This window comes from Rhagoletis zephyria, unplaced genomic scaffold (genome assembly GCF_001687245.7).
Source record: "Rhagoletis zephyria isolate East Lansing unplaced genomic scaffold, Rhagoletis_zephyria_1.1 Rzeph_scaffold_00202, whole genome shotgun sequence".
Classification (NCBI taxonomy): Eukaryota; Metazoa; Arthropoda; class Insecta; order Diptera; family Tephritidae; genus Rhagoletis; species Rhagoletis zephyria.
The window spans coordinates 78,624-95,892 of NW_016157286.1; the positions used below are offsets into that span (position 1 = coordinate 78,624).

General features: G+C 35.9%; 1 protein-coding gene across 6 annotated transcripts in view; it reads left to right on the forward strand.

Annotated features, from left to right (window-relative positions):
- Positions 1–17,269, forward strand: part of Wnk (Wnk kinase) — a 202,527-nt gene that overhangs the window by 55,336 nt on the left and 129,922 nt on the right. For 5 of the 6 annotated variants that reach the window (XM_017609208.1, XM_017609210.1, XM_017609212.1 and 2 more), the window contains exons 3-6: positions 3,223–5,026; positions 6,270–6,442; positions 6,498–9,153; positions 9,275–9,403. In XM_017609208.1, the coding sequence (XP_017464697.1) occupies positions 3,223–5,026; positions 6,270–6,442; positions 6,498–9,153; positions 9,275–9,403 (4,762 nt within the window). Of the gene's footprint in view, positions 1–3,222; positions 5,027–6,269; positions 6,443–6,497; positions 9,154–9,274; positions 9,404–17,269 lie in introns of those variants that run through there. The other variant, XM_017609213.1, reaches the window with a different exon arrangement.

Genomic DNA, 17,269 nt, shown 5'->3' on the forward strand with positions numbered 1-17,269 from the left:
CATTTTTGTAGGCAGACTCTGTACCCAGTTAGCGACATATTCTGTAACCAGTTAGCGACAATTTTCGAATCGGTATCGGTTTTGTTGACGTATGATATGAAATATTTTTACGTCAACAAGTGCGATATCGATCCGAAACTTGTCGCTAACTGAAAGGCTTCTTCATCCGCCAAAGTATTTCTCTTGAACCTTGGATCGACTGGGGTTAAAACTGATAAAATAATATTTCTCTGTTGCGATAAGTTCAAGTGTTTTAGCCGATATCATATAAATTAGTAATGAAAGTTTTTTCTAAACTCTCTCTCTCACGAATTCTGCTGCAATCGGCGCAATCTTGTATTCTATCATTCTTGGGACCTATATGTTAATTTCATCTTATTCTGACTTTCTTCAACATACGCCTCAATTTGTTTGTGGAAGTCACTGTCGGATTTCCTATATCGGCAGTGGTGTCGACTGCNCTCTCTCTCACGAATTCTGCTGCAATCGGCGCAATCTTGTATTCTATCATTCTTGGGACCTATATGTTAATTTCATCTTATTCTGACTTTCTTCAACATACGCCTCAATTTGTTTGTGGAAGTCACTGTCGGATTTCCTATATCGGCAGTGGTGTCGACTGCGTTCCTATTACGAATACAGCTTTTTCACCCGAGTACCTTTCAAATGTTTCGAATTAATAAAATTAATTGCATAAACAAATATTTACATAAACAAAAATTTTCCCAACAAGAATGTGCAACTTCCCCTCCAAATGAAATGTCAAAATTGGGCTCTCTCCTTGCAAGTTTTACTGGGTTTTTGGCCAAACGAACACGATTTGGTAACAATTGGTACCAAGTTGTACAAGTTTTTTGCATAGCGAACACTCTTATTATTATCGGTGTTAATACTGGTTTTCTAATAAACTAAGATTTGAGGTATGGTGAAAACCTAGTCTATGGTGTATTTGATAGGGCTAAAGGCAAACTGAGAAGCCAAAAGGAAAAGGATGTTAGTTGTCGTACAAGGCGGAGTCACCGTAGTGGATTGGGCAGACCTCACTTAAATTGCGGACGTCTGAAATACGTTCATCCGACCATATTTTTACCTAAAAGTTGATGCATGCAGCTAACCAACTTCTCGCCGCTGTACTTCAATAACTCAGCTGGTGGGCCGCAACTTCCAGCGGTTTCGTTCTTCAGACGTTCTCATCATAGTCGGGGTTTAGTCCATCGATTCCAAAAAGCATCTCTCCTGTTTATTTTAGTGTTATCATTCAGCGGTGAGGGAAGTGTTCCCTCCTTAATTTTATCACACGGAATATGGGACACTACCTCCCGGTTCTCTTAACGGTAATTTACCCTGATCTTGAAATCTTCCATGAGTCGGCTAACTTTCTGATAGTATTTTTGGCACTTTTTCTGTAGGGCAGCATCTCGAGCACGACGACACTCGCGTAATTGGGTGTCTATTTTTATTCCGGAAAGTACTTGCGTCTCGATTCCCTCTTCACCTCCCTATATCAATAACTTCAGTGGTCGGCATACTAACACATTCAAATGATTTAATGAGTGAGACTGCGTTGAAAGCACAGCCTAGCTGGCGCAATTCGTATATGCATGAAACACACAGAGAGATGTTAGAGAATATCGATTAGATGCAGAATGTGTAGGGTCTCTCATCCACCGGCGCGAAAGACAGTGCCTGGTGAAGAAGTCATTCTCCAACACTGATTTGTGCTCCTTTACTTGGTGGCTGTAGTAGGCGTCGCTAGGCCATTTGCTTTCCTTATCTTGCCACTCGCATCACATATCTTGGATATCGGTGGGTCGTAAATAAGGCATCCGTCCAGATTTATGAAGAATTTCGGGAAAATGTATATTTACAAAGCGAGCCACTTGTCCCAAGAATGAAACTTGCCTGCAGTCACACCTCGTTTGCAACCACACCTATGGTGAACAAACGCAGCAAGCTTCAGTGGACTCTTAAACCTAATACGTCGGAGTGGTTCCACTGAAACTGGCTCTCTTTCTGCAGTGACCCAAGCCCTATACGGACTGGTTACCCCATTTTATGCATTCGTTGCTCACGTTGCACAGTGACCGCTAACAACAAACAAACAAACAACTAACGAACGAGTAGGAATTAAATCGTAACTAGTAGAGCAACTAACAATAACTGCTACCTAAAAGCCCCACAATACCCCATTCAAATAACTATTTACCCTGGCATTCAGTAAGCAGTCTCTATACACTAATAGTGATGAACATCGATTTTGAGACTATTTTGTATTCTGTAGGATATCTCACATCTCTAGTCTAAAAAAAAGTCACTAATTTGTAGCTGGCTCTGAGCCGGGCACAAAGAAAAATATAGAGGAAAATATAATTGCCTTCTATTTTATTTAAAAAACGCGAAGACGAAGCAAGGAAATATTTGTTCAACAACAATTTCATTAGGAAATTTATTTTTTGTTTTCAAAACATTGTAATGGAATGATTATGTAAAAAAATTAAAAAAATTAAAAAATAAATAAAAAAAATATAAAAAATAAAAAAATAAATAAAAAATAAATACAAAATAAAATCCACTGCCCCGAGGAGGATTCGAACTCGGATCTCTCGAGTGGCACTCTAGTGCTTTGCCCACTCGGCTATTGCGGCTGGCACAAAAAAAGTCACTAATTGCTAGTCTCAAATTTAGTGACTTGAGATGGGATTGACTTTAAATTTACCCTTAATGCGGTAAGGGGAGAAAGTATCATTAAGTTTTTGGATACATTAAAATTATAAATAGTTTTTTGAATAAGCACTTTTTGCAAATTCACCGTCACACTTCTGATATCTCGTAATTAGTCACGCCGAAAACGTCTGAGCCTCCATATATTTCCGCCACACCACTGATTACATTAACCGTTTTACCTCGTTAAAATAAAAGCTGGGAAGTAATAAGTAATTAAAAAGAATGTAGTTCGAGTCATCCCACGATCATGGCTTCTTCCAGTTTTTAAGTTTATTAAGTTGCACGCATCATGCTTGGTACAATCATAACACATTTTGCATAATGTTATTTATAAATAATCGATTTGGAGAGGAAAAAGCCCAGACAATAATTTATAATTTAAGTTAAAATCCTTGCATGCCTACAACTTATAAGTATAAGCATTTATGTTATGTTAATACTAAAATATACACACATTTAATTTGTTTATTTAAACTTTTCTCGTGTTTGTATTTCAAGGAGTCTTACGACTGAAAGCGGTTTTAGTATTAGTAAGAAAGACGATATCAGAAAATCAACTAAAGAGACTTCACTAATTACATCACAGCACGTACTGAATCCACAAGTGAAAATTTCTTTGAAAAAAGAATGCAGCTACTCACGCTGCAGTGAAAACTCGGGTAATGTAGCAAATTCACATCAGTATTCAGCACAATATTCACGTCATCTACACTGTCACCGTCATCAACAACACAGGCAGCATTCAGAATCGATTTCTGTAAAACCGTCATCGTCATCACACTTTTTGCAACGCTGGATGAAGATACGTCAACCTATAACACGCTCTGAAAAGAAACAGAATATTCTTAACCGGGTCCTAAAGAAGTTTTCAGGCAGCACATTGACTACAAATTGCGAACAAAGTCGTGCAAATACCGCTAATATAAGCCTTTCTTCAAGTAAATCGAGCAGTTTTGTGCGCAGGAAGAATTTAACTGTATGCAAAAAACCTGTTGCCGCTTGCTATAATACTGACAACGAAAGTGGTTCCAGGACAACAGAGTTTGATAAAGATACTGGGCTTACAACTTTTCAAAGCCAAAACCGTCTGCAAAAAACAGTGCAATCAGCATCTTCAATCGACGAGTTATTTAATGGTAGTGTTAAACAGATTTTTACATCAAACAAATTAGTGTCAGACACTATCGGATCGCCAATATCGACCGGCAGCAGAAGTAAGTATCCATCATTATCATCCTCTGCATCATTTGTATGCATAGGAAGTGCAACACATAAAATTCGTACTCGGAAAGAAGAGCAGTTGGTTGATCCTTCAGAAAGTTTGCCAATCAACCTTATTAAAACGAAACCAACGTGCACTAACTTAGCAACTTCTAGTTTTAACCAAAGAGATAAGGAATTCGTAGGCAATGGAAAATACTGCACTGCAGTGATTAAAAACCTAACAGAGTGCGTTATGGAAGACACAAAAAAGACAAACGAGACTCCGTCAGTTTCCGCTACACGTCGTGTAGGCACTGTGTCATTTGAAGATAGTAAGGAAAAATCAAACAAAATGGCACAAAAAGTGGATCTGAATTTCGACAGATCTAGTATGCTTATGTCTTCAGCTTCAGACAATGCTCTTATCACGCCACCAATTTGTACAGCTGTCCAAAGGTTTAACCCAATGCGTTTTATCAGAAAAAATGTTGAACAATCGGCTAGAAATGTCAATACTAATTATCTTGAGTTTGAAACGGAGTTTCCTCGTGACTACGATGATAATATTGAGATGCTCTCACGGGAGGCAGAACACCTAGAGAAACAGTTTCGTACACCTACCCGCACTAGCAATTCTGATACTAAAATATCACACACATCACAGATTTCAAAAAAAGATGAAAGACTCCCCGTTGAACCGGATAACTTAAAAGAAAATAATGTTGTGACGACGGCGACAGGAAAGCGTGTAGGGTTTAAGGTGGAAGAAAAGATTGAGGAGTACTTAGCAGAGAGTAGTATATTTCCAAAAGCTAGTTTGAAAAGCGCTGGACGCGCCAGCTTTGAAGATGTAGTACATACTCCTGTCCCAACGTCCACTGTAGTACCTGCAAGTACATCAAAACCTACAACTTCCACACAGTCGACAATCACAACTACGAAGAGCAGTCACAAAGACGATGACGATGAGCCAGTCGCTATGTCACCTTGTGGTCGCTTTTTCAAATACGATAAGGAAGTGGGTCGCGGTTCCTTTAAGACTGTTTACCGTGGCTTAGACACTGAAACTGGAGTCGCAGTTGCATGGTGTGAACTATTGGTATATATATTAATTCAAATAACGCGTTGATTGCAGACAATTACTACACACCAAGAAAGTAATAATTATTATTTTTTGTATATATACTCATAACTTCACCATCAATACGAAAGGCAGTATTTGCCACATTTAAAAAATTTAAACATACATAGAAAATGCTTACAGAGCTGCTGTGAACATTCTAACAAACTTCGTGCTTTTTAAGATGTGGCTTTGGATTTTGATGTAGGAATGTATTTCGGAATTAATTAACGTAATTTCCAAACGTATCAAAAAAGACATTTTGTATTGATGATGATAGCACCTATTTTATAATAGGTTAGACTTACCATAAATACTATGAACAAATTACACATCTAATCCCTGGAATTAGGAGCAATGCTAAAGAACATCGCGGCGCGCTTTGCAAACTGGAACAACTTTTAGCAGCTGCTTCCAGATTCAGTAAACAACCTATTACCACTAGACTAAGCTGCATCCTTTTAAGGACTGAACACTGAATGGGCATGTGCTGCAAAATCGGTTCACTAGTTCCGCCTATCAGGAAAAATTTAGCACTGTAAGAGCCAACATAAATGCAAGTGAAACCAACCAACAGTGTCTCACGCCAACTGGTAGCCTCCCTCTTTAGAAATCAAAGAACACTATTGCGCTTGCTATCATATGCTCTGCATATAATCCTAGAACCTTGCACTACGTGTTTTTGTCAACGACTTCACTATCTACGGTCCCGTTTATAGCCCGGTCCTGCTTGTAACTGCAGAAAAATTGACACTTCTTTTATTTTTACCACTTTAAAAACAGACCTTCGTTGCAAAATTCCCGCCTTCTCGTTAGCAGTAACTTCAGTATGGTGTGTCTCCATATCAGTTATAAGAGAGCACAATAGACCTACCGGTCGCAGTGCTATAACCAGCTATCTGTCTATCTAAACGTCAAGTATAACCCAGTAGCTCTTTGCGTGTATATAATACCTTTATGGTCTTTTGATGAGACGATATTATGTATAATTTTTAGGTTTGTGTGGCAACTTCTGTCTGTCTTTGCCGAGAAAGGAGCCCGCTTAGAAAACCTCTGGTCGTCTGGTCTGTATTCTGCAACATTTCGGAAAAATGTCATCTATTATAGTTTATTTAAATGTCATACTTTTTAATTTCAACTCATATACAGCCATGGTGTGTAGTACAGTAGTTTGCCAACGCATTAAAAATACATGTTTTTTGAGTCATATCTTATTTATTAGGATAAGCAAGTAAAAAAAAGCGAACGAATGCGATTCCGTGAAGAGGCGGACATGTTGAAGAAACTGCAACATCCCAATATAGTACGCTTCTACACATATTGGGAAAACTCCATTTCTCGAAGAAAGAACATTGTTTTAGTCACTGAACTAATGCTCTCAGGAACATTAAAATCGTAAGCAATTAACATATGAAAACTAATTTAAATTATCACAAATATTTCCACACAGATACCTTAAACGCTTTAAGAAGATAAATCCAAAAGTACTGAAATCTTGGTGTAGACAAATACTGAAGGGGCTGCATTTTTTGCATACCCGCCCGTTACCGATCATTCATCGTGATCTAAAATGTGATAATATATTTATAACTGGTACAACGGGAAGCGTGAAAATTGGGGACTTGGGACTAGCAACATTGAAAAACCGTTCACATGCCAAATCTGTGATTGGAACCCCTGAATTCATGGCGCCTGAAATGTACGAAGAACACTATGACGAGTCAGTAGATGTTTACGCTTTTGGTATGTGTATGTTAGAAATGGCGGTATCTGAGTATCCGTACAGCGAGTGTAAAGGTCCTGCTCAAATATACAAAAAAGTAATATCGGGAATAAAACCTGCAGCGCTGTCAAAAGTAGAAGATCCTAAAGTCCGTGAGATTATTGAAAAATGTATAGAACTGAAAAAAGAGGATAGACCGAGTTGTAAAGATCTTCTTATCTCGGAGTTTTTCGAAGAAGACATTGGCATACGCCTTGAGCCAACCGCCACTGAAGCGTTTTTGAGTAATCCCGAAAATAACATAATAGAATTTAGACTACGCTTTCTTGATCCAAAAAAACGATCTTCTAAACACAAAGAAAATGAGGCTATCCAGTTCGAGTATGATATAAAAAAAGACGACTGCGAACAAATTTGTCAAGATATGACACAAGAAAATATTATAACAGACGAAGACTCGCGTGCTGTTGTACGATTGCTAAAGGTACAAGTTTTTTCATTGCTGAAAGAAAGAATGCAAAGACAAACTCAGTTACAGTTGCAAAACGAGAAATCTAGATTGGAAAAATTAGCGTTACAAAAACAAATGGAATTGTTGGCGCCTAATGTTGAAGAGGAGGAAGAAGAAGACGACGAAGGGGAAGGAGAAGTGGAGTCAGAAGATGATGAGCATTTGAATAAACAATTCAAAGCTAAAAATAATTCATTGACTGAGGGTGAACCAAATGTTACTACAGAGGGCGCCAGAAAGACTGAACTAGAAAACTCAACTGAAAATTCTGATTCCTTAGTTTCGTACCAACAACAGCAGCAAAATTATTACCAGCACCAAAATGCGCAAATGGTACCATCTCAATCAATAATTTCCTCTGGAAGTATGCAGACTGCTCTACATTTCATTCAGCAACCACAGATGGCGTCACTTAAAAATTCGACAACACCAATACAAGATACATCAGCATTGCAAATAATATCACCTTCTACGCAGCCAAATTTGCCTTTTAGTCCTTCCGGGCAGAATTTCATAAACCAACAAGTGTCCGTTTCTATGTCATTACCAGTTACGGCTTCCGTACCCTCGTCGAATTCAGTTGGGGCACCAACTTCACAACCCCAAACGATGCAGCAATTTGTACAGCAGCAACAACAAATGACACAACAGTTAATACAGCAACAGCTAGTACAGCAACAGCAACTAAACCAACAACAGCAAAGACTTCAACCGGTTGTGCATAATCATCAAATGCCTCAACAAGTAAGTCAGCAGCCGTCATTTCAACAGACAGCTCAAATTCAACAACAAACCGCGCAGCTACAAATAGTAACACAAATGCCTCAACAAGTAAACCAACCGCCTAATATTCAACAGAAACAGACAATCCAAATTCAACAACATGTACAACAGCAACAACAGCACATTCAGCAGCAACAAGCAGCAGCTCAACAACAAATAGTTACACAATATCAACCAATGGTGCAGCAATCTAATCAGATACAACAACAAACAATGCAGCAGCTACAAGTAGCTCAACAGCTGGTTACTCAACACCAGCAGCAATTAGCTCAGCAGCAACAAATTGCGCAACAACAGCAGATTACTCACCAACAGCAACAACAAAGTGCCCAACCACAGCAGATGATTCCCGCACAGGTCGCTCATAATCAGCAAAATCAGTTACTGCAGCAGCAGCAAGTTATGGCACAGCAGAATCTTAGTCAACAGCAAAATGTATGCAGTCAACAGCAAAATGTATGCAGTCACCAACAAATCAATAATACTCATCAGTTACCTCAACAACAGGTTCAACCACAACAGCAAACAACTAAACCGCAACAAGGCACTCAACAACAAAATTTACAGCCGCTGCGAACAATGAATCAACAATTTGTACAGCACCAACAAACTCAACAACAGCAACAACAATTTCATACACAGACTTCATCTCAATATCAACAAATACAATCTCCAACGTCACAGCAAAAGCCAATGTCCCCAACAACCAATCATCCTTCACCGACTTACACACAAGCGCAAATTGTTAAAAACGTTGTTTCTACTACAGTTGCGTCTAGTCAGAAATCTACTGACCCTTCAGCCAAAAAAGGCATTCCACAAACAACAATTGTTAGTGGCAGCATCACAACAACGACATCAACAAATGTTAACAATAATACTCAATTACATAATGAGGAAAAGCAGGCAACGCGTGCTCAAAAATGTAGACGATCTACTCGTATCGGCGCTGAACGTGTACCAAAGTTAAGTGTGACCGGTGTAGATCATGGCACTGTTATTAACTGTCATATGGAAAACAAACCAAAAACAATAACCTTTAAGTTTGACGTACGCGACGTAAATCCGAATGAAGTTGCTAGCAAACTGGTAAGAGCGCTATGCAATTTTATCTATAGAAAGCGAGAGGTTTTCGAAAAAGTATTAACACCATATACGTATGTAAGTCACTAATGCCATTGCTGTTTTTTGATTTTGGTTGCTTTTACAGGTTGCTCAAGACCTATTAGCACCAAATCAATCCCTGGTTTTTGTTGAAATGATCAACGACATAATACAGCAAGTTCAATTACATCCCCATCGGTTGCCAGAGCCAGCATATCGCCGTAATATTGAGAAGGTACGTGAGCTTTTCTATTTATGTACTAATATGTAAGCAATAACTGGAACTATAGAATTGAATTTTTTATGCTTAAAAACATTTAATATATGAGGGACCGGAAGTAAAGGGGTACAAATCTTTTTTTGAGTTTCATTTGTCACCTATAAACATAAAATATCATTGAATATAAAGGTAACATTCAGAAGTAACGTTAGTTTTTAGTATTAATGATAGCAATAAATGGAGCAGATATAATTAATTTATTTAAGCTGTTTAGTTTGAGAAGCTGCGTATATGCTATTTTTGGTCATTACCATGCTTGCTCACAACGGAATGATTTGGGTTGACAATAAGTAATAATTATTTATTGCTATATTATCATAATATATATAATACTTCTATATTGGCAGCAGTGATACCACATTTTTTTTTTAACCAAAATCACTAGAAAAAGCTACCAAATTCAAAAAAAAGTACCAAACTTATTTATGTGCAGAACTGTGTCTGTACATATATCCGAAGACACCAAACTTTTTAGGCAAGTAATGCTCCATTGAGCTATAATTTATATATCTACGGAACGGTAAAAGTCACAACAATAGAAACGCTTGGTAAGGATTTCAAACCTAAGTGTGGGCAAAGAAACAAATTTGTCGATTGCGCGTTGTTTTAAGAACATGTTACTGTCTGCAGTTCTGAACACATTGAAAGCGACGAGCTACGGCCCACAGTTATCTTCATTATCTAAACGCTTTGTCAATGACGATATGATTTTTTTGAACGCGGCAGCGACATCATGAATTTGTATGAGTTTGACATAAAAGAGGAGGATAAGGTTCTTCATCTGTCGCTGGAAAAATAGAAAGGGATCTAATCTGGCCACAACCACAGCCGTTGTTGTTGTAGCAGCATACAAATTCCCCAAAGACTTTTTGGGGAGTGTTGCTGGAGTGACAGTCCTTGGCCAAATATAAATCTGGGTCGTTCCGGTTACGTAGACCCGAGTGTCGTGGGAACGACAACCGACCCGACTGTCGTGGGAACGACAACCACAGCCGTCGGGTAGCCCGGTCGTCGCCAAAATAAAATAATTATCTAGATAAGAGTACGTGTTAAAATAATTTGACAGCTGTGATCCGTAGCTAGTCGTTTTCATTGTGTTCGGGCTATTATAGCTCATAATGGTATATTTTGCATTTGGATATACATCTCCATCCATATAAAGCTCAGGCCATAAAGCAACTGAAGACATCTGATCATTCACACCGTCACAGATACGGTTTATTGCAACATATGATTATTAGGCGCATAATTTCCTGAAAGCTTTCGACACGTACATAGAAAAAGTGAAGTCCCCTACTGAATGCCGTAGCTTTTTGAACGCACATATTTACACCGAATTTTACTCATATGATTGCCGGGTTACGCTGCAATATTGATGGCAATTGCAAAGCTGATGACAAGGAAACCATCCGCAACCTTCTGGAAATCACGGTACATATAGCAATAGGCCCTTTCAGGCAGTTTGTTAGAGATCAAGCAATTCTAGTCACCAAGGAACGCCTAAGAACTTTCCGCCTTGCAAAACTTTCAAGACTATCTGGTATTTCTCTAAAAGGAAAAGGAACTTCCTAATGTGGAATCAGAACTGGTTTTGACACATGTAGAACTCAATCGAAAAAGTTACCAAACTGAAAAATAAATTACCAAATTACCAAATTTGATAAATAAAGAAAAAAATTACCAATTTTGGTAAAAAATTACCAATTTTGGTAAAAAATTATCAAAGCGGCAACACTGATTGACAAGTGCATTCCGCAAACATTACAGTACAGATGTATAAAAAACAAGGAAAGCCGAGTAATAGTATATAAAAAATGACACTTGAATTCAAAACAAATCGCTGTGACGGAACGTTAAATGAAAATTACAAGGAATTTTTAGTTTACATTTAATTCCATGAATTTTATAATAAACTAACAGACCCGGCGAACTTTGTCCCGCCCAAAATTAGTTTTTGTATTGAATTGTCCAACATTTTCACGAACAGTTCACGTTGATGATTTTCACTGACGCATTTATCTTCTAATATTACGACTTGATTGTTGTCAGAAGGCATATTTCCATTGCCATCTTAAATAACCTAGCAAAAGTGTATATGCATACAAAGATACTTAATAGTTTCAGTGCGTTTGAAAGGCGCCACGCCCCTTTTCAAATATTTCCAATTTTCTCTAAGAGTATGGGACTGATTTCATATATCTCCATACTAGAGCTGGGATACTATTGATTGTACCGCCACTCGATAGTTTTCGAAACGATAGTTGAAAACATCGATAGTACTATCGTCGTGAAAGGTATTGAATTGAATCGCTCAATTGCTTGAAAATTAAATAAATAATAAATTTATAAAATTAATAAATTACTTTGTAAACTAAAGAGATTGTATAATTTTTTTTTTAATTTGAGTGCATCAAAAGTAACATCTTATAATATTTAATAAAATAAACTTATTTATTTATGCGTCTGAATTATATAACTTATATACATACCCTTGCATCCCCTTGAATAACGACAGGCAAAATCTGAATTTATTTTTTATACATTTATACATTTATAATACTACAAAACAAACAAAATAAAAGATATTCGTTTAAATTGACAACTCATTCTTATAACAGTTCAACTGAGATCAAATCGGGGCCGCATATCAAAATCCGGACAAGGGAAATAATTAACACTTTACCATATTATAAGAAAACGAATATAGTACTGTTCAAAATAATAGCACCACAACAGCAGTTTTGACTATTTTTTTTTTTGTTTATTTTGTGTCTACTAATTTTTTATAAAAGTTAAACAAAACATAAAAATCTACAATATAATTAAAAATTCAAGATTTTAATTCGAATTTCCATAAAAATTTTGTGCAAGCAGTTTTATAGATTATTTAATTTTACTATAACTCAGTGTAAGCTTATAGTTGCTAAAAATCCCAATGACTTAAATTTTTTTTTTTGCCGACTGTGTTGTGTATTTTCTTGCATGAAAAAAATTAATGTAATATGTAGAGATATAAAGAAGAGACATTGTGAAGTCTTTCTAAAACCGACATCGATAGTTTTCAAAAACTATCGATTGTGGCAACAGTTTTCAACTATCGATATTACATTCGATAGTATCCCAGCTCTACTCCATACCATGTTTGCGTTGAGTACTATGAACACTTCCGGAGATATGCAGTATGAAAAATTCGGTTTTTATGGGAGTTGCCACGCCCCTTTTTCCAATAGCTCCAATTTTTCGTCATGACTATGTGATTGATTTCTTATATCTCCATACCAAATTCTTGTACTCTACCGTGAACACTTCCAGAGATGTGCAGTATGAAAAATGTCGTTTGTATGGGAGGCCTATTGTGACCAACCGTACTTATTTCGGAAGTACAGTACTTCTTTTTCAGCCGTTGTACGTGGTACTTCGAAGTACAATCAAATGTACTTCTTTGGCCCCTATTATGAGTTGCATTCGATCTTCGACTGTGGTCGAAAGTGCTGATCGAACGAATTTTCATTTGGTATTATAGCACTCATTCGGTGAAGAATAGCACTATTGTGAATTTCGCTCGTTTAGGTTGTATTTTTCACCGCTGAGAAGCTTTGTTTACGAATCGAGCAAACTAAATAGCGTGCTTATACATATTTATGTAAATTTGTGCAAATAAAAACGAAATAAAAAAGAAAGCGAGTTTATAAAAACGTGGTAAAAATGAGTACAACGGAGTTCTGGTTGAACGATTCGTTAGAGGATGAGAGCTTAGAAAACTAGCCAGGAGCAGAAAACGTTTAAGGGAGTTTAAGTGTAGTCTTTCGAATATATTTTGACATACAATATATTTAAGAAATTTTGTGATCCAAATCTATTTAAAATATATTAAAACTATAAACAGCTCTATGATTTTGTTCTCAGAGATCGTGCCAACGGAGCAGTGGGTTTTTTTCACAAGTAAAACCAGCCTTTCGAGCTTGTGTTTAGTATCCACGACGTTAGAACGGCATGAAATTAATAAAAAATGTTCCAAATTAGTGTCTAGCCGCCAAAAAGTAAGGAAACAAATGCAAAATCATAAAATTTTCACAATTTTCTAACACTTCCCTACACCAACGAAAGCAAATTCTGTTCGACAGAAAATTCGATACTCAACGAAAATTTCGACACGCTTGCATAGCTCATAATACAAATTTCACTTTCGATCTTCGATAGCCAGCGAAGATCGAAAATCGAATGCAACTCATAATAAGGGCCTTTGCAATATTTTGTTCTACCCAAGGCACATTGAACATAGTATCAGTAGAGAAGCTGATTTGTTTTTTATTTGAAATTGTTCGGTCTCTAAATGTCAAATATTTTTAATTTCTTCTCACAAAAAATATAAATTGTCAAAATCTTTTTGCATGTGAAACCTTTTCCCATACAAAACAAGCGATTGAAAAGCAACTTTTGGAACGTTCACTTAACTCCGCAGCACAAACGCTGATGCCTCCTGGGCCCTGCAAATTATGGATCAATGCTTCGAGAAGCAAACAAAATTTACTAAGAAAGAAAGTCGCACCAGTTTTTTCCCAAATGTAGTTTTTAATATTTACTTTTTTGTATTTCACATGGTAGTCTTTGATTTACAAGAAGAAAATAAGAACAGCCTTTACACTTTAGATAAGAGAAGCAACAACAAAATAACATAAGTGTGGTTTTTGCTCTAATACCTGTTTGATATGCCTTGGTTCTACCTTTTAAGTTGAGTTTTCTTTAGCTGTTTCGAACAATTTTGAAAGGTTAGTCATCTCAGTTAAGAAAGGTACTTATAGGTATAAATTGTGACTTTCAGTCACTTCGCTTCTCTAGCTGAAAATTTCATTATAAATGGCTACTCAATCAAGAAGAATTAAAAAGTGTTAGAGGGTTTAAGAATTCTGTGGCGAATCTTACTTGCTCCTGTGGATATTCAGAAACGACAGTATCGATGCTATAGTCTTATCAAGGCAACATGTTAACCACTTCCTTATTAACTATCGTACATTGCTTTTTTTGGACACGAAATTGCTCAATCCTTCAAGTGGTTTTGATTACTTACATCTCACAAAATAGTCTCTTATTGTACTTATCTTAATTTTTGAGTCTGGGTCGAAGAGTTCTCGACCATCTCTAACTCACAAAAGAAAATTTAAATTTATCGACACACACATTTATCGAAAGTTTAAAACAGTTCGTCGGCAATGACCTCTTTTAAGTTATTTTTTTTTTTAAATTAAATTGTTAAAAAATATTGTATCCAGCATACCAGCGGAGTCCGTACGATGCGTTGATGCTCCTAGGGAGGCTGCGAAAAGAGTCCCAAAGGAGCATGCGCGCAGCATTCTCAATATATATGAAAAAAGTGTACCTTTAGGACTACTTAAAAAAGTGATTTCGATCCCCCAAAAAGCGAACACTCTACCTACACCTATAATTTTGTGAGAAGGACTCCTTAAATCCTCCGATGATAACCACGACGGGTGTTTTCGAAGCAGAGTGTCTAGATTTGGCGATTTCGCGCCAATTTGGCAATTTTTTTTTTGGATATTTGCGCGTAAAAATTTAGGAAATCGCCATTGGCGATTTTTGGCGATTTTTTCCCTTCAAATACATTTTTTCCAATTATAAAAATATACAAAACTTAGTTTTCCACAATAATTTTACAAAAGAGGCTAATAAACTGCGTGATAAACTTGACTTAAGAAGCATATTAAAAGACTGTCAAAAATGTTTAATCACCCTAATCGAAGAACTTTTAAAAAAGCTTTGATTTTGTCACCAGAAAAGTATGTGTAATCACAAGAACGCGTGTTTCAGGGACCTCCCAATTCACTATTTGACTTTGAAGAAAAGAAAAGCAGCGGAAACTGAATATTTAAATCTTTTAACTCCCAATTCACTATTCGACTTTGAAGAAAGGAAAAGCAGCGGAAACTGAATATTTAAATCTTTTAACTTTCCCATGGAATAACTTTTCTCAGAACTCCGACTCCGACGAACAGACAATAAAATGTTTGGAAATATAAGGAAATTCATGTTATTATCCTTGACGCACTCACATGCTTTGTTGAGCGCGTTTTTTCCGTAATGAATTCAACAAAAACTAAGATTCGAAATAGGATGAGGTTGGAAAGCCTTAATTCAATAGTTCGAACAAAGTGTTATATGAAGGCTAATAGTTTCTTCTGCAAAACGTTTCCAATATCAAACAGGTTGAATAGCTCAATATATGACAAAAACAGAAATGTGATTTTTAAGAAATTGTGGAAATAGCTGATCTCGCCTTATTATAGGTTTTTATTTAATATTAATTAATATGAGTTATAATAAATTTAGTAATTGCGCAGTCATATTGCAAAATGTGTTGAAACAAATATTTTTAAAAGTATGCGTATTTTGAAAGAAAATTGTGTGTACATCACTATTATAAGTAAAAGTTATTTGTGTTATTTATTATTACCCTCTGAAGGTATTATATTCGTTTTGGGGTTTAAAAACTATATTATAACAAGATCTCATCTTTAAAATAAAAGATTTGTTAAATCGATTTCATGAAATTTATTAAAAAAAAAAAAATGGCGATTTTTTTTCAAATTCAGATTGTTTAAATCTGGACACCCTGTTTCGAAGTGCTCCGATAACAGACCGGAAAGGAGGCTTTACTGTTTATCAAAATGTTCTTTATTTTGTTTATAATTAATAAGTGTTAAAGTTTTTTATCATTTATTTTTATTAAAAAAAACGCTAAATTAAAAAATTATTTACATATTATTCGGTGAAAAACAGATAAAAGTGGAAAAATCCTGAAATCAATAAAAAAAAAATATTTTTTATCTTGTTTAAAATACGTTCCTTTTAGGTTTGGAACCACTTAGCGCCCGCTCTATGCAATTCTCTGCCTGAACCAGCATTTTTTATGCATTAAATGCAATTGAAACTGCCATAACATCAATAGTTCTTTTTGCGGTGTTCGTTTTCAGGAATATTCGGAAACGACGATCAGTCTCCTTGATTGAAAATTTATTTTTTAATTCACGGACTGATAACAAAAAAGCACTTTGTAGTATGCGATAGCAACTTACAATCAGTAAAACGCAAATATATATGCAAGCACGCATTCAAATAAAATAATACCCGGCCGCTTTACGCAATTGTTCCAGAATGTCTTTATTCTTCTTGTTTTTCGCTTGCCAAAATAGTGTCCTTCGTAAGTCTACATAACAGTGCTTACAATCTATTACTTATGATCTACTTTTTACAATTGGCTTGGCACCACTAACGTTAACCCTTTGCACACTTCTACAACTCGGCCATCCTGATAAAATAGATCCCCTGATTCTACGCAGAGTCAATAATAAATAAAATACACATTTCGTAATATAATAGTACATAAAATTCTTATACATATTATCATATATCATTGGCTTAGTTCGCAGGTCCATTTTTTTTTTATTTTTCATGAGAGACAAAAAACCGTCTAACTTTTTTTGTTTTCAATATTTTTCTAATCTGTAAATGCAGTTTTATTCCTTAGTTCGTCTTGTTTTAGTACCAATAATCGGCCAATTTCCAAATAAAGCTGTTGCAGACTTATATGCTCTTTACGGACTTACCACATTTTCTCTTTAAGATTTTATTCTTTTAATGTGGATTTAGCACATTTTCTATCAACCTTTTTTCCATTATTTTTTATTGTTAAAAGATTTAGTTGTTTATTTTAAATATATTTTATAATTTTAAAATGAATTATAACCTAATACAGTTTTATTTGATTGCTATTAACAAAAATAACTATTTTAAGTCGTAAATTTA